The 24,442-nt window shown below is 35.8% G+C and overlaps 1 protein-coding gene across 2 annotated transcripts in view; it reads right to left on the bottom strand.

Moving 5' to 3' along the window:
- Window positions 1–24,442, bottom strand: part of IRSp53 (Insulin receptor substrate 53 kDa) — a 107,354-nt gene that overhangs the window by 10,272 nt on the left and 72,640 nt on the right. For both annotated transcript variants that reach the window (XM_069045076.1, XM_069045071.1), the window contains exon 4: window positions 22,012–22,104. In XM_069045076.1, the coding sequence (XP_068901177.1) occupies window positions 22,012–22,104 (93 nt within the window). The remainder of the gene's footprint in view (window positions 1–22,011; window positions 22,105–24,442) is intronic.

Raw genomic sequence — 24,442 nt, forward strand, 5'->3', positions numbered from 1 at the left:
AAATATATTTGGGGATTTTATTTTTTTTCTGAAATACAGCTCGAGGCAGTTGAACGGACATGTGGCACATTGTCGATAAAAACAAAAACAAATGTTATTTGGATAATAAATTGACAACATTTATCAATATCAGGCATTGTGAAATTTGATACTAAAACGAGAGATGTTTCCTTTACGATATTTAATTATTTTTATCTTTGACATAAATCAACAGTGCGATTTAAATTCATAGTTGTTGATAATAAAAACACCTTGATATGATGATTGGGAAATATTGGTTATGAGATTCGCATAAGATTATAACTTGCACCTTGGTAGATTTTTGTAGAAAGGAAAGAAAAAACATTGATAGAGAAATAGAAAAATGGTAACATTTCTCGTCTTCTTAGTCGAGACGAATTACTAATTTAATGTCATATATTCGTGTTGGAATAAAGAAGCTGAATGGAAAAAACTAGCAAAACAAAAAGCTCAGTAACTGGATAATAGTTGGTACACTACCTTCAAGAAACTTTTAAACTTTGTTGCCTGGATTTGGTGAGGTAAGCAAGTTAAACAGAGTAGACGGGGCTTAACAAACAAGATCCTTAAGAGAAAGCTTTAGATGTTTCCTAGCCCCTCACTAAATGAATTTTTGTGATATTTTAGTGGCTCTAGTATTATCTGGCAAGTATTGCTTTGCTTCATACCAAAATAGAGAACAAAATGATTTACTAAAAAAATGTAAAAGAAACGTAGACATTGTTTACGAACAATTTTCCACATAAGAAAATATATTTGAAGTAGTTTTGTTATAAATTAAAAATTTCTACCGACCGAATAAAATTGTGTTTGTGTGTTTTTTCAATATTTAAACATATTCTTAAAGTTTTTGGGTTATTTAAGTGACACAGGAGACTTTTTACAATTTTTGTCTGTCTGTTTGAATCCCTTTAACGCAAAAACTAATAATCTGATTTTCTTCAACCTAAGTTAGTTAGAAGGTGAAGATTCCCCGTTGTGTTATGCACTTTATTCCGTTTTATTCGTGTTTGAAACGTTTTTAATCCCATTGAAGTTATTACTTAAAATCTAAACCAAGAGGAAAATGTATAACTTCGACAGATTCATTTTCACTTTTTTTTTGTTTCATGCTTTCATTCAATTTTGTTCATATTTAATTCCATTAATTTATTTTGTATTTTATTTCTGAAAGGCCACTTATGAATTTAATCAACTTACGTGATGGTAAATAATAAAAGTGAAAGTAAAATTGCACTTCCACTTCTCTTTTTGTTTCATCAAGTTAAATTAAAGTTTAGTCTGGAGCTTCAGCTGTCATTTCCTGTGATGGCGCTTTATTGCGTCAATCGAGATGGCCAGGTCTGTCCAAGATTGAGCACGAACATGCAGATACGGCTTTAGTGCAGGGCGTTTTCCGCTGTGCACGTGTCGCTTTCCTCGTGAGTTGCATAGCAACATGACGCCCTAACCCTCTTTTTCCAGCTATCGCGCCACCTCCACCTGTATAATTTTACTCCAGGACTGGAAGTTATCGAGTGGGGGATTAAAGTTATATTTTTGGGATAATTTTGATGAATGTCTGCGTTCGGAGGGAATACAAAAGTTGCGTCGAGCGGAAGCGCCCCAAAAGTTAAAAATTGCCGGTTGTTCGGCGTCTTGTAACGGGGTCACAGTTCAAATCTATGGTGGTTATTAAGATAGTGTCGACGTAGGTACGTGCCTAATTAAATAGGGCGAGTTTTCTCCGGAGCGCTTAGCTCGCGCCAAATTTACTCTATTAAATGAAAGCTCGAGGATATAAATGATGTCATTAGGGTTCTAACAGTTTGCTTTGTGAAATTAGAGATATTATACAAGGCCGGGAGGAGATGCATGATAGTTGGCCTTAACGAAAGCTCGGGTAATCAATGTGCGGACTTTTGGATAAGGAGGATTTAAGTTTCATCGAGATAGCCTTTATCGCCTGCATCAGCCGGAACTTTGCTCTGAGGTCTTTAGATTAGCCAGGGATAAACTGAGAGATTAGTGGATTTTCATTTCGCTACATTTTAATCACTGGCCGGCTCTCAACAAGCTTCCACAGAGATAATACTTATTAAAAAGCACGTACACTTAATAATACTGTACCTGATTGTATATTTATAAAGCTCAAAGCTCGCTAGATTTCAAGCATGAAATCAACACGAATATAATATTCCGTGGAGACCTTGAGTGAGGAAAGCTTAATGCTCAGCAGCTTCAAATAAAAATATAGTGTATAAAATGTTTTTTACGCGTGGGACTACAACATTCGCTGCGCGCGCGTGTGGAATCTTCCCACCAGTAGTTTATATACATGTTGCGTAAATAACGCGTTTTATTTAGGGAAAAGAATTAAATCACGGTTAAAAATGACCCAGATTTAAATCCCAAATTTCTGGGGATATTTAGCAGCGCGGCGTAAAATAATTCATTTAGTAATATTCTCACTAACCCCATTCTGGTAGCAGTTTTAATTATGGCCCTACTGCATTATATTTTAGTAATTTCCCGCTTAATCCCCTTTACGTGGTCGCTATACATAAAGAATAATTGTTTCGGTCCGTACCTATGGAAGAAAATTGCGTAAAAGCGGAACGAACAAACTTATAAAGCTAAGAAATAATTTTTATTTACACCCCGTTTTTGCAAAGCGAATAAGAACATTACAAGTAATTAGGTTTAGAGCACTTTATTCGTCTTTACTGCCGAATGCAGAAAATTTCACGGGACCTCATTTTTGTAATGTTCGTCGTAATTAGTTTAAGCGGTATTCATCGCCCCGAGTTGAGCACTAAACGCGGAAAAAATGAAGTTTCCGGGGCAGATACGTTTCTTGGGCCGAGCTTCGGCCAACTTCGTCGAAAACACCGCCCCCAAAAAAACACAATTAAGGCCGGCGCAAACTATGTTCCGTTCCGAGTGTCAGCCCAATTAACATATTTTGGTGGTGCAAAAAGTGAAAAACAGGCAGGGAGGGTGCAGCGCCCCCGCCGAGATGCAAATGCGTTTCGGGGGTTCGTCTCGCTCAAAGAGTGGCCCTCTCTATCGCACCATTAGAGCGTGCAGTCGACCCCCGCGCCCCTTGTTTGGCAAGTCATTTATTTGCGCCCCGTCGAGTTTCCTTGTTCAAATAGTAACGTTTAATGGAATATCGGATGTGATTTGGCCGACGATTTAGTAGGGAAGCTGTCAAAGTAAAGGGCAACGCGGCCACTGTTTAATCAAAAAGTTACTTTCGGAGGCGGCCCGTTAGGGCAACGGCGATTGGCCGTGTTTTCGATTAAATTATTTATCTCGGGACCGACATCACTTCGAGGGATTAAAGAGAATCGGAATCCACATTTTAGAGCGAGTTCTCGATTCGCAGTTTATCCACTTTTGTTCCAATCGGGGTGGGATCACGAGTGGGGTGCGAGCACCTGCGGTGCGCCGATGTTTTGATGAAGTGTTATGTCAGAAATCCACCTGAATTTTAAAGGGCGTTTTATCGGGAGCATCTGGGATTGAAAGTTCCACCAAAGTTCGACTCCCTCTTCGCACATGAATTTGTAGTGCAATTTGATGGGGACGAATGGTCGGGAGCAGCTGGATTTGCATCGCGCTGTCTTCATATTTTACATGATTCGGGCGCATTTATATGGTGATGCGCTGCGAATTAAAAATCGACTCGGCTTATCTTCAGATAAATTCCGGAGTAAGGACCGTTTAATACTCATCGGGGTGCATTAGACGAGTTGCGTCTTCGCCGGAGCTTCACAGTCATTCGGGTCTCCCTCAGTGATTTCCTTCAGCAGCCGGCGCACGCACTTTGTAAGCGGAGAAGCTTTTTCCCGGATCGCCGTTTTGTTTTGTTAAGCTTTCCCACCGCTCTCTTACAGAAAGCGTGCCTAGACTCCCAAGATAAGATCCTTAATATATAGCTAAAAGGTAAATAGAACCTCCCACATTCTTCCCGACGTCTGAAAGGATAAATGCCTACAATCGCCGCTCCTTCAATGGCCGGCCGCTTTAATGCCCTAATAACTGAATTAGTCCTGAAAGGACGCCATTGAACTGTCATGTAGCGCCGCCACGCTTATCTACACCCCACCGACACCACTAAATAATTTATTTTTACGGCCACCTCGACGTACAACACTCGATCTATTATTTAACCCTTCCTCACTCGCTTGCAAAATTATTATCCTCCAGGAAAACATTGAAAAATAAATTTTTTACATTGCACATTGATGAACACCCATCTCGGGTTCCGTTTTATTTCCAATAAACGAATCGGGACGTTGACATGCGAAAACAAAGCGGCAACCATGCATGAAGGGTTACAACCTGGAATGCTGTCGCCATTGTCCCGAGTCCCGACACGGGTCATTCCCTGCCTCCTGCTACTTACAAAAACGGCGTCGTCGCCTTTTATTGCGCCACTTCCACCCCCGAGTAGTCTCCCAATATTCGGTGAAACTGCACTAATCCAATTAAGAATTGAAGCCGCTGTATTCAATTAGGGGATGATCTGTCGGCCGCCAGTCTGAGTGGGCAAGAGCCCAAAAGCGGCCGCACCGCGCAAAATAATCCAATTTGGGGTGGAACAATAGCAGAGCAGTCATTTCGGGTGGTGAAGTCGCAATTTCGTCAGGTGGTTCGGTCCAGAAAAACATTAGGCAAACTTGTCGAGTTGCACAAATTGTACGCGAGCGCCCTCCCCGCACTAATCTAATAATCGGGGTAGGTTTATCTCGGAGTCCCTGCTCAAACTTATAGACATTAACCCCTTCCTCTGGTTAGTCGTAAACACGCTCCTCTTCAAACAATGAACTTCCTAGCCGCTGTGTTTATTATTTTGACGACGACAACTAGTCGAATGGTGCGCCACGCACTCATTCATAAATACGGAGGGTGCGTTCATCCCCGGCCGACAAGTCCGGCGGTTTTTGCCGGGGGCAACGAACTCGCCGGCTAAATACGTTCGTGTGCATAAAATTCCACAAAAAAACATTAAGAATTCAATCTTTTCAACAGGATCTGCTACAAATACAAACGGATATATTTGAACGAGTAAAGTGGGAAACTTTGTGGGATTTGAAATGCAGAGATCTTGGAAAACAGTTATCCTTCGAGTTTTTCTTTTTATCCATCGCCGTGATTGGATGGCGTTAAGATTTCGCTCACGCAGGCCTAGTTCTGCTTAAATAAACTGTCAATTTGGGTAAAGTGGGCCGCTGGGAGGCTACCCACTTTGCAAAATTTAACATCTTGCAATAATGGTCCACTAACCTTGTAACATCTTTGTTACGGTATTACATAATTTATTTTTAATATGCGATAAAAATTTCAAAAGTTATTTTTGAACTCCAAGTCTTTCCTCCAAGTAAATAATAAATATTTAAAGATATTGTTTAAACAAGCGTTTATTGTAATTAAATAGTTGTGCTAAAAAATAATTGACTCTGTGGCTGATCCTCTCCCTTTTATCTCGATGGCGGCCCTGCCTCGAACATTCCAGGTAGGCCTTAGCCCCATGAGTCTTTGCGGTGTCGGAACCGGTGACAGCATCATTCGCATGCTACAATATATTTTGATAAAATATTCTTTCAAATTAATTCAAAACGGAAGAATTTAAAATCAACTGTCAGTTTAATTTCATTAATTTTGAGCGTGCTTTACTAGTACCTACTTTTGACACCTCTGTACCACGAAAAGGTCCTAATTTTTTTGGTAAATTTTTCAAATATGTAGTTCAATTGTGAATTTTTATTGGAAAAAGAATTGTAAAAAAAATCATCCAAGATAGGACCCAACGCAAGATGGTAACGGACGTTCAGAAATTAATCCGAGTGCCTGTGCATTTTTGAATGTATGTCTGTTTAAGATGCGGTAAAAGTTTTATCCATATTCTTAGATTTAATTTTAGGTTATATGGTTTAAGGAACAAACCACAGACAATCCAAACAAGTCAATTTTACCTCAATTAGAAAATATTGGATATTCAATGAAACAATGATATCAATTCCACGCCCCGTGTTAAAATATACTGAAATCCACGGCTATCGGCCAATGACATCCCTCGTATTTTCATTCTACAAACGCAGATTGCCAATCGGAGGCGTTTGTAAACAATAAGTCGCGTAGGAACCGCTAAACGAGGCACAATTTTAAGTGTCAAATATTAAAAATCAAATTAAATTCAATTTTCAAAGAGTGTTTTTCTTCGTATAGTCGTGCAGAAAGTGTAGTCTTCAACTCGCGTATAATGACTCGGATGATTCCGCTACTCGCCTACGGCTCGTGCTGGCATTTTCATCCTCTTGAATAATAGCCATCATTATAATTACGCTTATTATGTATTATTTTTAAACACCGTACTTCACTTAAAAGAAGTTTAGGTCTTAATGAAGGGGATAAGAAAAATTTCCATTAACACTTCATTCCACTCAAACGACTAGGCATTTCTTGTCTTTGTCAAAGTTGTAAAACTTGTCTGAAACGTGAAATAATGAAGTGAATAATTATAAATTCGTTAATTTAAATTTTCCGCGCGACTGCCCAAACAATTTTTGAGTTTGGATTTTCACTTAACAACCTGTTCCTTGCTACTCAACGGATTTAGCGAAGCATTTTTCGTGATTTAATTATGAGACTCGTTTGATACAAATCGAACCACTTGTTTTTTTTTTCTGCGGGATGATCGACTCCCCTTATCAGGTCAGAAGTGGAGATTACATGGTTGCGGTGGTGTCTGGAGCCAACCCTAGTCGCAAATCTCGTCGATCCAATATTCACTAACGACACGAAACGGTTGTAAATTGACACATGGGGGATTATTATGAGATACGTTATACGGCTGGCTTAGTTAGAGCAGAGCTCAGTAATAGCCTTATCCATTCAAATTGACCCACTTAGCTTATCTTAACCTCAAAATCCGTTGTAATAGCGACAAAATAGAGGTTATACAACCCCAAACATGTAATCAACCTTCGGCAAGTGCGCCAAGATCTTTCACCATCAGAATTCTCTAGGTGAACTTAAATACCACTTGGTGCAAGAGGGAAACTAACTCGCTTTATTACTCCTAAAGTTCCTCGTCTCGCCTTAAGATTGTCACGCACAACATTTAACTGTGTACGATTCGGAATCTCTGAAGCCTCTTTGTTAACTCGTTCCTGTTATAGACTCGTACAAATATAGTCTAGTACCAGCAGAATAGAGCACCCTTTGATGATTAACTAAGCAAGGAGCATTAAGTCGAGGGTGCAGCGCGAAGACAATGCATCTTCCCGGAGTCAATTGAATTGGACATGACTCCGTCTCGTTCCGAACTAATCTAATAATTCCGGTGTATGTGGCCCAACTGTGCTCTCTAATATAAACATTAGCACGTCTAATCACATTTACAATTCTCATAATGCACAAGACACTTGGTTTCATTACTGACACATTCAACACCGATAGAGAGAATTTTGTTACGAACGCGTGTTCACAACATCCGAAAGGTACACTCCAAGATCAACATCTTAAATATTTTCAAATGTTTGTGTTCGCTGTTATTTTCTTTGCTCGTCAAACTGTTCGATAGGAAACCTTTCCGAGCAACAGTTTGTCTCTACATCAAGACGTGCATGCAAAGATATGCCAGGTATTGATCAGCGAATTGGAAGATTGTCAAAGGGAAGTTTTGTGTCATAACTTCTCCCTTTTATGACAATATGCTTTCAAAAAAAAAAATCGATCGAAATTAAAAGAATCAATAATAATACAATTTATTGATAAGCACTGCACTATTACTTGATAGTAATATCCGTAATAGTGTATGTACTCCGGCAAAATTGCCGTGTCGCCGGGTGGAGATGGGATACGAAAAAAAAAAAAATACAAAGAAGAAGGTGAGAATCTATGTCTGTGCTATTGTAAATTAGCAAATGTAGGTCGGGTTTGCCAAACTGACTTCGTACTCACTCGCTGAATCGACAATAGAAATGTAATATTTGAAAATGTATCGCTAGGAAAACTGGTTTTATTTTCCTCTCACCGCGAGACATTTCAGGACAATGCACTTGTGGCAAAATCGCAATGGCAGAAAATGTAACAACGTTCAAATATTTCTGAGAAGTCTTTTTACATTGCAATAAAAAAATTAGCTTGTTGAGTACAAATTTGTTAGGGTATAAGAGTTATTGGCTCATATGCATAAAAAATAAGTTTTTACTTTAAGTAAAAGTATTCAGTAAAAGTGTGCTCTTAGAAGTAAATACTGTAAGTGGCAGTATTTACTTAATTTTGTATGCATAATCTTTTACTTTTACTATCAAGTATACCGGGTGTAGAATTGGTTTACGAGACATAGGATTTTACATGTAAAAATAAAGAGTTTCAATTATTGGCTCCCCTAATAATTGTACGGCAAAATAGTTACAATGAAAGTTGGAGAGAATTAAAATTACTGTCTAATTTCAGTCTTACCTTTTTTTCTAACATCTTGTGGTACTGAAAGAAAGTCAAGAAAGAAGTTGACACAAAAACAGTCAAAAGTACTACTAAGCATCAAATTGTATTTCTTTCTTTAAATGTTATTATGGAGGATCTTTTTTAAGCAACTTCCAAGCAACATTTGCTTCAGGTTTCCCAGACCGATCAATTTCTGCCACAGAAACAATTGGAAGAATTGTAGAGAAGTTTGAGCATTTAATGGAAGACACCTTTTCATTCATCCTGTAGTCCTGTACGACTTCATTTGAAAGGCAAATCAAAAGACAATTAAATAATAGAGAAACCATCCATCCGACAAATACATAGTATTTTAAAAGTCAAATTTCATGGCTAGTGCTACTTTTTAGTATTTTTGTGTTAACTCCTTTTTTGCTTTTCTTTCAGTACCACAAGATGTTAGAAAAAAACAAAGAGTGGAATTAGACAGTATTTTTAATTCTCTCTAACTTTCATTTTAACTATTTTGGCATAAAATTATTAGGGGAACCAATAATTGAAACTCTTTATTTTTACATGGAAAATCCTATGTCTCGTAAACCAATTCTACACCCGGTATACTAACAGATTTTCCAGTAAGTGCTGATTTTTTTGAATTTTATGTCGGCTATGATCTGAAATTTGACTGCAAACGTGAAGCTTTTTAGGTGGTTTAATAATATTAGTAAATTGGAATTAAAAACTTCATAGAAGGTAAGTGACTCGCTACGTAGGTACTTTGTCCTATTTCAACACCTGAAATTGTTTTTAGATCAATAATAATATTTCTAAAATATTAACAGTTATTGTGGATCAGTATGGAGTCTGATGATGAGCTATCCAATGCTAATTCGTTTGTGTCTGATTCTGAGGATAACATTAACCCGAAGGATAATCGACAAATGCAGTTTGTTACAATACTGAAAAAGTTCTCCACTCTATTGAACAAATCGCAAACCCCTGTAATTAAAAAGCAAAAAAAGGAAGCACTTAGTGCAATGTCTAGAGCATGCCTTACACACTTCGGGGAAAACATAACGGAGAGTAAAATATTAAAGAAACTTAATAACATGAAAACGGAACTTAAGAAGAAGACTGACAGTAAGGTCACAGGCAACAAAACAGTGAAGTTAAAAGACTGGGAAAAGAACCTTCTTGAATTATTAGAAGGTAAACGTGGAGAAAATCCAAGTATGCGGAAAGTGCCTGGTAATTAAAATATAAAAGATGATTAAAACATCTTATTACGAAGTTTGTTTACAGGTGCATCATCTTTTGGAGTAGCAAATAGTAGCTCTATTATATCCGCAAAAACAGTTGCCTCCATGCTCTTCGCCCCCCAAAAAAATTAAATTCGCTGCGGAAAGTGAAGAAACCAAAAATCTTACTAATGGCGAGTTACAAAGACTTGTCTTATTAGAACAACTGAAATTAATAAGACTACAACAAGAACAAATAAAAAGTAATTTAATTTTAATTGATGGTTCAAATGTAATATTGTAAGTGAATTGCGTTAGATATTATTGTTAATAACAAATAAGAAACCCATAAAACATTGTTATAAAATTAACTAATAAATGAATACTTAAGGTATGTATTTTCTTATCTTAGCGCAAATAAAATTCTCGCTAGTTCATTTCTCCGTTGAATACCTCGCATTCTTACTTGATTTTCGTTTTCCCCGTTTTCCTGATAATTATCATCATCTTCGACAATATCGACAATATCGACAATATAAACAGGATGTTATGATTCTAGGAATTTTATTTAATGAGACTCGAATTTCATTCATTAATATGGGAAATCGTTTTTTCACCTGACCAAAACATCTTTCAATTATTATCCTATTTGTTGCATGTTGTTCATTAAAATAATTTTCGACAGGCGTTTGTGGATTTCTGTAGGGAGACATTAACCACGGAGCAATAGCATAACCAGAATCTGCCAATAAGACTGCTTGTCCTCTGTCAAATCGTGATATAACAGGTAATATATCGGAATTTCGTAAAATCCTGCTATCGTGAACTGATCCTGGCCAAGAAGCGTCGACACTAGTAAACAACTCATCAGAATTACAAGTGGCTTGTACATTTATTGATGCAAATTGCTTTCTGCAAATGTATTCGTCACCATGAACAGCAGGTTTCCTGATTTTAATTTGAGTACAATCGAGTGCTCCAAAAGCACATGGAAAGTTGTACTTCTCTTGCCAAAGACGTTTTGCGTCTTCTACTTCTTCATGTCTTGTAGGAAATTTTATCCACTGATTAGCTTTCTCAAGAATTTTTCTACTAACATAGTCAACTGTTCTGCAGACCGTACTCTGATGGGCACCACTGTCTTCTCCCACTCCAACCTGAAAACCTGGATCACCCATATATCGCAAATAAATTTCCATTCTCTGTTTGGGAGATAATGCTCCTCCTCTTCTTTCCTCAGTGTTGCCCAAAAATATTTCAGCTAAATATTCAACATTTCTTTCCTCGAAACGGTACATTGGTTTGTATATATTTGCACTAGCTGATTTTCGCGCTTTATAAATTTTGCGCTGTGGGATAGGTTGAAACAGTGCCATTTTACGAAATCTTGAACTCAAAAGATGACAGAGGCAAAATTCAAGTCGCTCAAATACCAGCTTGAAAATTTTTAAGTGTTTACTGCAAACTACGAGTAAAGCCTTGATTTTATGCATTTGTACTTAAGCTTTTGCTGGAAAATTAAGCAAAACCTTGAAAAAAGCGGATGCTGTATTTTTTAAGTGTTCACTAATAAGTAGTTGCTGGTTTTTATGCATGCAATTGGTAGTAAAGACTTAAAAATTGATAGTAAAAGCATTTACTTATTTTTATGCATATGAGCCATTGTGTCCAAAAAAAAATTAATAAATAAAAATAAACGCTAAACCTCAGAAAATAAGACGAATCTAAAAAAAATAATTGATGAGATAAAAATCCGTAATATGTACATACATATACAGTAATTTTATTGCTAGCGAAGGTGAAAAATAATCTCATAAAGGAAATTTTTGCAAAAGAATCAATTCAAATGGTTCTGTTTTCCCAATGATTTAAATAATCAATGCAAAGTCGGTAAAATGATCCGTTTCTAGTTATTTTACATTAGTATGCAGTAGGTGTATTTTACAGCGCGACAACTAGGTTTACTGATTAGTTCAAGCACGACATTTGTATTAGATTTTTCGGCTTACCAAATGTTTTATTTTGCACTTTTGCAGACTTTTATGATAATGAAATAACAAACTTTTTGACATACAGAGCTGCCAACTCTCTAGGTTGTATTTGCCCTATTATGATTAGCAGCCATTTATTAATCAATACAAATTTTAAAAAACATTTACCGGAAAAATAATACATGTAAATGTGTTTTTTTACACTAAATTAAAGTAAAGCATGAACACTTTAATTTTAAAGTAACTGCAAAAAAAGAAAATCAACCGTGCAAGCTACCGCACTCCCCCAGATATTTACAGCATCCGTCAGTAAATTGCAGTTACTTTAACGTAAATTGACAGTTAATGGTGTGTTTTACAGTTTGGGAGGCCGAAATATATTTTTTTTTGTTCGACACTGTCAGAATTTGACAATTTTCTCCTGTGTGAACGGATTTTGATAAATGTGGCAACTTGTCAAAACGAAACGTCAAGCTAATTTTAAAGATTTTAAGCGATTTGGAGCCTTTAAGGGCCTCGTCGAACAAAAAAACGTTATATTCAACTCGTTCGTGTGTAAATTGGGCCTTTTTTGGCACTCGTGGCCCTTTAGAACGTTTCACTCGCGTTTTAAACTGGTCCACTCATGCCAAAAAAAGGTCCAATTTACACGCAAACTCGTTAAATAAACTACTATTACAACGTTGTTATATTTTATTGTATTTTTTTAATATTTCTTGATAACATAAGACTAAACGAGAGAAGCAGGTTTTGGAAACATACTACGTAATTGAGTAATTGAGGGTTTCTTCAAATAATAGACTCTCGGTACAATAAAGGAAGTATAGTGACCACTAAATTACAAGAGTTTATTATTGCTTGTCACATTGTCAGTGAAATTTTGGTTAAAATAGGAAAATCTTGTTTGGTTTCTAGTGTTAGGAATTACTTAAAGATAGAAATACACATCACGTGGTGGCCGCCCTAACTTGTTGTCGCATAAATCACAGGACCGCCCAGGTGCTTTTCCTTTTGAATATTCCAAATACATAGTATAAAAGCATTAAGTATTTCTTTTGCAACATATGAAGCACAAAGAAGAAACATGGTCATAAAAATTTGATCAGCAATTAACAAAAAATAAAAATTATATCGAGCAACGAGTTACTTTGAAAGATATTCTTCCAAGATTGCTTGATCTTCGTACCGTGTTTACCAAATTCTATTATAAAAATTCTTGGTGTAATATTTAAGACGATTTAAAATTTGAATTTGTGCATACAAATACTGAAATAACATTTCATTTAAAACTTCACATTCATAAATTTCCTCTATCATTTCTTTTTTAGATCAAAGAACAAACTATCACAAAGAAAAACTCAACTTTTGTGCCCACGAAGAGAGGTAAAAAAACAGCACAAGGCAATTGATAATATAAAATTTAATTTTTTATATTTAGCTTTGTTAAGAATAAAATGCCGACGTGTTATTTTTGTAAATGTATTTTGATAGTCCTTTCTGTTTGCTGAAACTCTGCATCGCGTTACTGTCACTTGAGCAACTAGCTGACGTTTTAAATAGACTTTCAGGACGCTTTAATGTCTACTGGACAAATAAATTAATGAGATACCCAACAAAGTTTGTTCTGGACTCATTCGTGCATCAACTTCGTTGTCATCACACAGTGCATCTGCACCGGCTTTGTTGGTGCAATAAATCCTGATTGCTCAATCTTTGTTGAAATCTGTAACGTGTCGCGAACCAAAACCACCATTGAGAGATCCTGTGAAGCACGACTCTTTCAAAATATTAGTCCTAATGAAGTAAATTACAAACTGGAACGCAAATTATATTTAGCAATATTTTAACGTGTATTAAGAGTTGCAGAAATTAGTTAATTAAACTAGTGAATTTCAGCGCCACCTAATATCCCAATATCAATTAAACTCAAATCATGTTAGATTTTAGATGTTAGTACAGTAAAAAGTGAAAGTATGTTCTATCGCTCCGGTGTGAAGCTAAATACTCTTGTACTGATTTAATTTTATTGTTTTCCAACTTAATGAACTCTTTGGAACAGTTGGTTCAGCTATCTCAACAGGTCTAGAGCGAAACGTTGTTGTAGAAAATAAAAGTATCTTTTGTTGCTCCGGTAAATAATGTTGCGTTAATGATGCGTAGGAGTCTGCAAATGAAATCAAAATAAAGGCGGAAAAAGCTCCGATTTCGGCATCAAATTTCCGGCGACGTTTGTTTATTGCTTCCAATAGGACCCGTTCCTAATCTGATTCATTTGTGTAAACATATTGGCGTTTCTCGAGTTTCGATTGACAAAAACACAAATTTGATTATAAACTGAAGAAAAATAGAAACGTGTGGAGCCTACTCGTATTAATTTGGGAGATGCGTTTAGTAACCTGTATAAACGGGGTGGAAATTCTGTAAGCCCGGTATTAAAAGCCCACGTAGATGAAACGGCGTGACCTTTCTCCGCCGCTATAAAGGGCGAAATGAAGCATAATAAGAATGTGTTTTAATGGCGGTGAAAGCACGCGGACATTTGTTTCGGTTTTTATGCCGGCACGTTCCGATAAAGAGTCTTCCTGTTCCTTGGCGAAATGAGTGCGAGTGGTAAATTGCGACGTCGGTTTTTAATCGACCATCGAAAACGAGTTTATCGTGATTTACGCCTCCTCTCACTAAGTAGCAATATAGAAAATAAATTGAATCAAAATGAAATTTCCAATAAACGCGGAGCTTGCAGAAGGCGGAGGTGCACTTCCTGCATCCGTCAGATGGTGGTATTTTTTTAATGAGATAAAGGAGTCGTATGTAAAGGCGCTTTCTTATTGAGGTGAGCTTTCGATTAGCCTGAGAGGGTAGGCGACAGGATCGCCCCTTTACATGAGATAATTTGCGTTTCCCTGTCGCCAGCTTATTTTCCCCCCGAATTATTCCCGCGTGATAGGAACACAGCAACTTTAACAAAGTTAAAATTTATTTGTTCACTTATCTTCGGGACAAATTGGCCATTTGCATACATAAGAAAAAAAGAAATTTAAAGGAAGAATTCGTTTAGCATCCATCACGCATGAAATTTTAAAGACGTGATGCATCACCGACTCGAAACAGTAAATTTTTTATTAGCGACACCACCTTAAACGCACTCCTCTTACACGTCATCAATCTCAACTTAGAACCTGAAACTTAATAACATTGACGAATTGAAGACTACCTTTGCACCTATTCATCACGCACCGAGCGAAATGTCAATTCCAGACGCCGGGGCTTGATGTGACAGGAGGCAAATCATAAATAAACTTGCCAATTTTAAAATTCTAAACTCAAGACACTCGTTTCCGGAAAATCGAATGTTTAAAATTGCGGACCGGAGCGGTGACGGATTGAGCCGTGGGCGACGATTCGAACAAATATTCTTTCTGCCACTGACAGCGACTGGGCCAGGTAATTTGCAATTTTAAGTCGCTTCGAGACTGTCGACTTTGCAAATCGTCGATACTTCATGCTGGGCCCCAAATTTCTTCGGCCAATCGCGAAAAATTAATTCGTTTCTAACAGGTCTGGGATTTCGTCGACTACGTTGTCAAACAAATTTGTAGTTTTTCGTTATTAAATGAAGCTTTAAATAAAAAAAAAACTTCATTTTAATAATTTCGATATTTATTTACAAAGTTAGCGAAAAAAAATAATAGTTATATTTTGAATAAAATCTACATTTGCATTATTAAGTCAAAAATTGGTTTTCATCTGCGTAATTGATCGCCGTAAATTATGCAAAAATGGATTTGTAGGGAATAGGTAGTGGAATCAGGTTGGTTCGGTTCACATTTATAAATAAGAAGCTTCAAGAACGTAAGCGATCCTTTTGTTGATGAGTTGTACTGTTTTGTCATAGATTGTTTGAATTGTAATCATTTAACTAACCAATTAAATGTTTCTAATTTTGCTTAATCAAATACACCTCTAGACGAAGATTTTGATTAAAATTTAATAGAAATCTGATTGCTGCTTCGTCTTATTCGAATTTCACTAAGAACAATCCATCATGAAAAAAAGGCTAAATCATGTAAGTGCAGGTCTGTTGCGAAGATATTTAATTAAAAATTAATATTTTCTAACTTGAAAAATTAGGAATTTGTCTTACTATTCCCTTATACTTGTTGTCCGGTTGTTGTTCGTTGTTGTTATGATCAAGAGAATATACCATTTTCCAAAAAGTGAAAAATTATCTACTGACGTCTTACTGTCCCCTTCAGGTGTTGGACACTTACATTTAAATTGGCAGAACTTCTTTCGCTGTATCAGATAAGAGGTAATAAAAGATAACAGTTCTGAGGGTCTCTGACTTAAAAAAAAATGCTTCAATTTGTCTCTTGTGACGCTCGTTATAAATATTCTGATTAAGAAGGTTTTTGCTAAATTGAATATGTAATACCAATAAAATGTAATTTTTCAAAAACATTTGGAAAAAAACACAACTAGTTTTCCTTGCAAGACGCCAAATACAAATTTTGTAGTTACACTGTTTTTCTTTTGGTTTCTTCTTTTGTCAATCGTATTTCACTATTTCCCAAAACTATTTCCTATCTCTATTAAATGTCAAAGTGACGTAAATATGAAATAGTTTTGAGAATCGCCCTCAAATGTCACATGATTTATATTGATAAATCACAACTCCGAATTGTTTGAATAGCAACCAATCACAATTTAATTAAGCGGAAATTTTCCCTAGGGAAAATTTCCGATATAATTGCCCTAGGGAAAAATTTTTTCGGGCGATTCTCTTCCGAATATACCTCGGGACAGATATATATCGCCAGAAATTTTTTCTTGCAGTCCAACACTCGTGTTTGTCGCTCAAAATTACCCTCGGGCTAGCGCCCTCGTGTAATTTTCTTGCTACAAACACTCGTGTGTGAGGACTGCTCGAAAAAATTTCCGGCAATATATCTGTCCCTTGGTATATTATATATGAGAAATATCTACAGGTTTTGAGATTGCTAACGGCTTTTAATAATTGTAAACATTATAATTTATAAAGAACCGTATGAGGAACATCATCTAGCTCTGAAACAGAGTAGAATCTAGCAGACCATGCTACCATAAAAGACATTGAATTTCCATATGGAATAGCTGTGACATAGCTTACATTTTAAGAGCTTTCAGTAACAGAAATTATTTTGTCACAGCAATAAATTGTTTCAGATGCTCCCGAGAACCGGAAGGAATATTTAAAAAAATATCTACTTAGACGGCAGATTATTTATGACTTTCGAGATACATATTTTGTACAGGGTGATTCGCTCGAGCAAAAACACACACTTCTAATCGATTTAAAATTCTCAAAAAATTCAGGAATGATTGTGTAATGCTGTAGAACATTCTGTCAAAATTTCAAATTTTTTAATGAAACGAGTACAGTCCTTTTTTTTATCTGTTGCCATAGGGAATTGCACGGTAAAACTTATACCTCCTGTTAACTTTTGTTCTGATGAAAACATTCAAACCATTTTTGGAACAAAGTTGGAAGATTTTTTAAACTATCGGATAGATTACAATTCAATATGCTAAAGTGTAGAAAAAGTTGTGAAAAAAATATTTCTAGCGCGCCGGAATAATAAATAGTACGTGGAGCGGCCCGCCAGAATAGCGTCCCTGTCGGCTCGACCAGCACTTGACCATCTCCACTTTTGACTTTTGTCACTTTTATTTAAACAATAAATAGTGAAATCTCCTCGAGGCGATGATTAAAATAAATAATAAATTCAAATATAAAACCTAATTTTTGCTCCCATATCGCCTACTACGTTTTTTGTCAAATTATTTACGTTCATTAATTTCAACTTTGAAGAGTAAAATTAGTAAAATAAAACTGCTTATCGTTATTCAAAAAGTATGCATTACGTAGTCTTATTATAGTCGGCACAGAGATATAGTGATAATGATTTATTACAAAAATAAAAATTAGCACCAAATCTGCAGTGCATCATAAGTTAACAGAGGGTATATTTTTTATCATGCAATTAATTCCCTATGGCAAGAGTTAAAAAAAACGCATAAGAAACTGTGGAGGAATTAAGGGCAAGAATAACTGAAGCTGGTAATTAATTCCATTACAGTGCAACATTGACAAAACACGCGAAGAAATTTTCAAGATCGCTTGGAACCATTGTCTAGCAGCCGAAGGAAAACACTTTGAACATTTCCTTTGATAATTTCTGTTAATTTGTTGAGTTATTTGTACGTTAACATTTTGTTTGTTTTTTTTTTTTATAAATAAATGTTTACATGTTCTGCCTTCCAGAAGCTAATTTAATCATAGCCTCGAGGAGATCTCGCTATTTATTTTTTAAATGAAAGTGACAAAAGTCAAAACTAGAGATGGTCAGGTCTCAGGTGCTAGTTGAGCCGACTGGGACGCTATTCTGGCGGCCGCTCGACGTACTATTATTCCGGCGCCCTAGACATATTTTTTCACAACTTTTCCGACAGTTTAAGATATTGAATTGTAATCTATTCGATAGTTTAAAAAATCTTCCAACTTTGTTCCAAAAATGGTTTGAATATTTTCGTCAGAACAAAAGTTAACAGGAGGTATAAGTTTTACCATGCAATTCCCTATGGCAACAGTTAAAACAATGCACTGTATATATTTCGTTTTAATTCAATAACCGCTGCATTAATTTACATAATTTTTTACTGAGAGTCCTTTCAAAAATTTAGGAAAAATTTGATGTCATTGAAATCATGAAAGCATCACCGGTTTTTGAAATCAATAGAATTCGATATTAAAGTCCAAAATTTAGCTATGATTTATTATTAAATTGGGCGGTCACTTCAACAATAGAGGTTGACATGGGTTATTTATGACACCCTTAAGAGACTAAAGAATTACTAGAAAAGTTCTCAACAGATGTTTCCCAACAAAGAGGTATTTATTTATGACACTGCAGTTGTAAATCTTGATCATTTTTAGCTGCTAATGTTAAAATTGGAATAATTCAAAAACTAATCCTCTTTTGATGCGAATTTCATAAATATGGTCTTTGAATTAATTGTGAATTATAAACGTGCACGGAAAAAACATTTTTTGGTCAAAATCAATTTTTTTAAATTTTATGGGGTAATTGTTCACTTTAACTACTTCTGGAATTTTCGCGTTTTTTCTAGCTAGACAGCCTCAGGACGTCCTCCTACATCGTTTCCCACCAGTCAAACCTTGTGCAAATGAAAATTTTCCTTATCCTTTAGTTATACTAAGACTTGGCGCGACCTTGACGCGATCTTGAAACACAACAAGAGAGAAAAAAGGCATTTGCACAAGGTTTGAATGGTGGGACTCGATCTAGGAGGACGCCCTGAGGCTGTCTAGCCAGAAAAAACGCGAAAATTCCAGAAGTAGTTAAAGTGAACAATTACCTTTTATGGCTCTGAATGATGAGTGATACAGGAAAATTGATTGCCCACGTTTGAAGCTTTACATGAAGGGAATGTAACCCTAAAGTTTCGTAATTTTTACTAAGTTTTTAATAGGGTTAAATCGTGCGGGGGGTAAAACTTCAATCACCCTGTACAACTTGGATTTCTCCACGTTTTTAATTGTAATATGTCGTTCAACGTGCACGTTCCTCATTCACAATTTTCTCTGGAGACATAAAGGAGTTGGCAATGAACACACTTTTTCATTTTATACATAGAATAAAACAACTGAAATCATACAATATGGCAGTAGACAACTGTGGAAAGTAAATAAGAAAATCTATGTAAATTCGATTTATAAATAGAATAATATTTGATTTTTTCGAAATTAGTTATTTTTATTCAATAAAATAACAAAAAAATTTAAATTTAAAAAATTAGGACTATCTCAAATCGACATTTAATGACAAAATAAATAGCCAGATTCCTTGGAATCTAATAATAAAACATTCGGGGCACTTTTCCAGATTCCGCATTATTATCGGAAATTTTTGTATTGTAAACCAAAAATGTTATGTACTTAAGTTGATTAAGTATAATAAAAAAAAAGGTGTTGGCTGCTGTTATGCATATGAAATGCACTTTTTTAGTCCCTTTACTTTTATAAAATTTCATGCGAGTAATAGGTTTAGAATTTATAAAAAAATTGCCTCATTTTTTTTTTACAATTATTTGCTTTCCCTCTTGTTATTATGTATTTCGCATTTTCTACTTTTTAACAAAATACTAATGTTTGCAGGAAATGAATCACTGTAAGTATATGGTCCTGAGCTTTTTAGTGCTTTTCGTTGTTTTCTTTTTGTCTTAAAAGTCCTGGTATTAATGACTAACCGGACCTATTTTGTTTCCTTTAATTTTGTTACAATTTGTTAAATTCATTTTAAAGAAATTTCCCTGTTTTTTTTTTAATGAAGAATACCAGTCCCGCCTCTCTTACTTGATTTTCTACTTGATCATTCCTTTTATGTATTTAAAAAAATAAGATGAAAAGAATTAATCCCTGACAGAATCTTGTTGAATGGACACTTCGAGCCATTTCTTTAATTTTCATTATTACTATTTTAACTGAGTTACTGGTGTTATTTACCTTCTTCTTAAGTGTACAATAAATACGTAATTTGTTGAAAGTGTTGAGACCTATCAATAATGCATTTCAGTATTATATTTTTTATTTCATTTTCTTCGTAAAGCACCTGTTTTGTCAGGCAACCAGTAAAACTAATTTGTTCTGAGGGTTGCATATCGTAGATTATACTAACATTATTCGATTTCTGGTGAAAGAGTCGGCAAACTTTCAACGCCTATTAGGATCCCCCTTTCATTTATAGATACTCGTACAGAGCAACTTTTTGGATAGTGTACTGCTGCTCTCTTTATAATACGAGTATTTATGATGATTTTCACTATTTGCTAATTTTATGTTTTTCACCACTTCGCCATCGGGTAGAAAGAAAGAAAGAAAGAAAGCACGAGAATTGCTTAAAGATGATTTGATTTCGTTATGGCTAAAACAAATCAATTCTATTCTCCTCCAAGATCTAGTTTTTTCAAAAATGACAATTTAATATAATCCTATTTAAAAATGTTAAATTAATTTTGAAAGGTAATTCTTCGAAACTTTTTCAAATCTCTTTGCTAAATTAAGCGTTCGGACAACTTACAATTGCATAAAAATAAAACTGAGACACATTCATATTTGAGGTGCGTGGAGGAAATGTTATCTTTCTGTTTTCTAGTTTAAGACTGCAAATACACATATCTTCCCACTTTTGTACAATAAAATAAGTCTTTTTCTACTGGCTAGCATTCTTTGCGGTTATTTTCCCAAACATTTGCGGAGAGAATAAAATTTACAAAACAAACGACCGGGAGACTAACGTGTCTGAAAGGCTGAAACATACGTGATTCGGTCCACTTTTCAGATAAAAAGTCCGGGTCGGCCACCCCACTGTCCTTAACTCTATTTTGTCCTTTCTTAATGCGCTCCAGTCGGATAAAAGCAATTTATTTTAAGTCTGGTACGAATTTTGATTTAGTCGTATTCTTTAAAAGCCCCAATTTGAATATTTTAATAGACTTTTAAAAAGTGTGTGAAAAGAAAAGGAGCGATAACATACTTTTCTCTTTGAGAGGGTAATAATAAAAGTGAAGTGAAATGTAAATTTTCCTTTAATAACGTTAAAAGTTTTTCTAAAAGAAATCATTGATGAAATTTAATTAATTTAAAGATGATACCTACACCTCGGGCTGCGCCATAAATCGCAATCAAAAATGGGAACATGCGGAGCATCTTGTAATTCTCTGGGGGACTTTCAATATAAATGCATATAAGCGCAGGGCTGAATTTTTATGGTGTATTACGGAATAATTCGGTCTTAAGTGGGGGGGTAGGAGCGTTGATTAAGGATCGCGGATAAAAGGACGATTCCTGATGCTTTTATCCGGCCATTATCCTTCGGCAAGCGAAACAAATGGCGGCACGTCTCTTATAAAGGCTCTTTTATTAGGTGGCGTTGTTAGTAGTTTTTCTAAATAACGCGCCATATTTCAGCGTGGCGTTGTGGTATTGGTTAGAAGGAGCGGGCTGCGTGTTTGTCGAAAGAGCTAGATTTAAGTGTAATGCGTGTTTTATATCAGCCATAAAAAGCAGCCATGCAGGATTATGTAACATAACGACAAATAATGGACGCAATAAAAGCAAAACGTCTTTTCCGATATATTTTTTAAATTTCCCCTCGTCCATATTTCAGGCGGAAATTCCGCCAGCGCCTTTGCAGGATATGACGTAAGGAGCAACTCGTGAAATTAATCCGCTCCGAGTAAAAAAGGGTAAGAAAGTAAACAACAGACAGTTTACTCACCGATGTCTGAAGAACCGCCCCAGGTTCCTTGCTGCGCCTGTCGGGCCAGCTTACTGATTGCATCCACGTACATCCTTGATGCTGCGGCAGCACCTGAAAAAATAACACCCTTCATGAAATATATTCAGGCGAGCGTTTCCTGCTGAAAAAGGGCTTTTAAGCCGATTCCCACTTCATCTCGCACAATCTCAAAAACGCCATGTTTAATATTAGCATTATGCAGCCATTGTCACCTAAATTATCCTAGTTGAAACATTTAAAAGCTTCAAATTACACCTAATTATCCTCGAAGAGTCGGGAGCGGGTCGCAGCTGTGAATACTCGCTTAATTAGCCGTTTTCGCGTTCACAAATACACGAGCTCGAAAAAAGTCTACATTTCCAGCTGAATCACATCCAGATCTAAAGGAAATTGCACATATAAATAGATTCATCTCTGTGATTATTTATTTGCGATGGGGCAATTATTCCGTCTGCCCTCTACAAAGGTAGAGCAAGTTAAAAGCTTGTCAGGTGAAACGTGGAGAAACTTGCAGCGTCGGGAAAAAATAAATTTGGGAAAAAATGTGCTTCAAAGCTCGAGAAATCGAACACTTCTAGTAGCTCCGACGCAGCATCCATCACTTCCCTACTTCATAATAAAATTCAAAAAATAACGGTTTGTCATCCTTGGAAGATATATTTTACGTTTACAAAAAGCTACACTTCATGTCCTAGATTTTCAAAAACTGCATTATGCAGCCCTTGTCAATCTTGTCATCTAAATTATCCTAGTTAAACATTTAAAAGCTTCAAAACTTGAAAACTCTCTTAATTAGCCGTTTTTGCGTTCAAAACAAATTTAAAGAACATACATTTTGAGCTGCACCCTAATGAAAAAGTCGAGTGGCCATTATACAGGGTGTTTCAAAAATATTGCCAAAAAATATTACACAGCAATTTCCCAATCAACATCAACGCGAAATCGCAATCAAGACGGGTTTTTTATGCGTCTGCATAATTTTACAGAGGTTTAAATTTTTGTGTTACAACTTGATTAAATTTTGACATTGTAAGGTAAATCGATGTTGGCAAATGTAAATTTTCAAAAAAATTAAATAAAACGAGTGTGTCGAAAATGTTATAAAAGAAGGAAAACATTTTTTTTTAATGTAACATGTCAGTTATGTCCATATGGCCATATAAAATAGTGTGAATACATATACACACATAGAGTGCTTAGATACATGATCACTTTCTTCCAGCTTTTGCAACTCTTTATCTTTTGGAGACATACAAAAACGGATTTTTTTAAATGATTTAGTATTATTCAGTATATTTTATCATGTTTTGGCGGCAGTTTTGGAACACTTGTATAAACAGGTTAATTTCTGTGATTACTTATTTGTGCGGGGTCAATAATTTTGTCCAAAGCTTGAGTAAATTAAAAGCTTTATATCATGTCAGACGCGAACTTGCACCGTCTGGACAAAAAATAAATTTGAGAAAATCGGCCGCAAAGCTCGAGAACACCTCGAGCCTCGAGCAAAAGGGACGCAGCATCCGTCACTCCACTAGTTCATAATCGCTTTAAGCAAGTTTTAGTGCGATGTAATTTATTTGGATTAATTAATTTTGTCACTTAGAAATTTCCAACGAAGCTAGAGATTTGCGTAAAAATTGCTAGTTCCATTGCGATGGCGGTCTCGGATCTGTAAGTTATCTCCGGATGGGTCTTCAAGATTATTACTCTGATATCGTGTCCAGTGGTAATACATGTCAGAGACATACGTGTTCTACAGTGATTTATGCGAATCTGTTCCTAATCAATGAATATCTAACCGACGTAATTCAATTCCGACGATCAGACCACATGTGCAGCGAAATTGTCACGAAGTTGGTCCCACTGTAGACACACTGCCAAAATTGTTACAGTCCAGATTATTCCACAAGAAAATTTCAAAATGTGTAATTTTTACTGTAATGAAAAATGAAGAGTACTTAACCTTTTTGATACTCATTGCTGGACAGTTGTTTCTGGCCGAGCGAGAATTCAGAATAGCAAATACGAGAGGATGCGGAAAAATTATTATCAAGTGAAATTTTTATTGGAGTATTCTCGATGTGGTTAAATTAAATTCTTTTCCAGACTCCACCGGCTCATTACATCCACGACCGGCTCCGCAATTCCAGTAATTTTATTAAGACACGTCCGTCGTGTTTTTATTTTATGTAAATTAGTAAACCGATCGGGGGTAAATTCGAGATAATCCCGTTTTATTACAATACATTCAGACGTCTGCGGCGCAAGATTCTTATCTTAGATGCCAACTAGCAAATACATTCCGGCTAAACTTAGTGCCCGGATCATAAACTGAAAGTTGTATCATCCAGCGGGACCATAAAAGGATGTTTTATCGGCATTATTAATTTTATGAACCGGCCACAAAACC

This window comes from Tenebrio molitor, chromosome 1, assembly GCF_963966145.1.
Source record: "Tenebrio molitor chromosome 1, icTenMoli1.1, whole genome shotgun sequence".
NCBI classification, from domain to species: domain Eukaryota; kingdom Metazoa; phylum Arthropoda; class Insecta; order Coleoptera; family Tenebrionidae; genus Tenebrio; species Tenebrio molitor.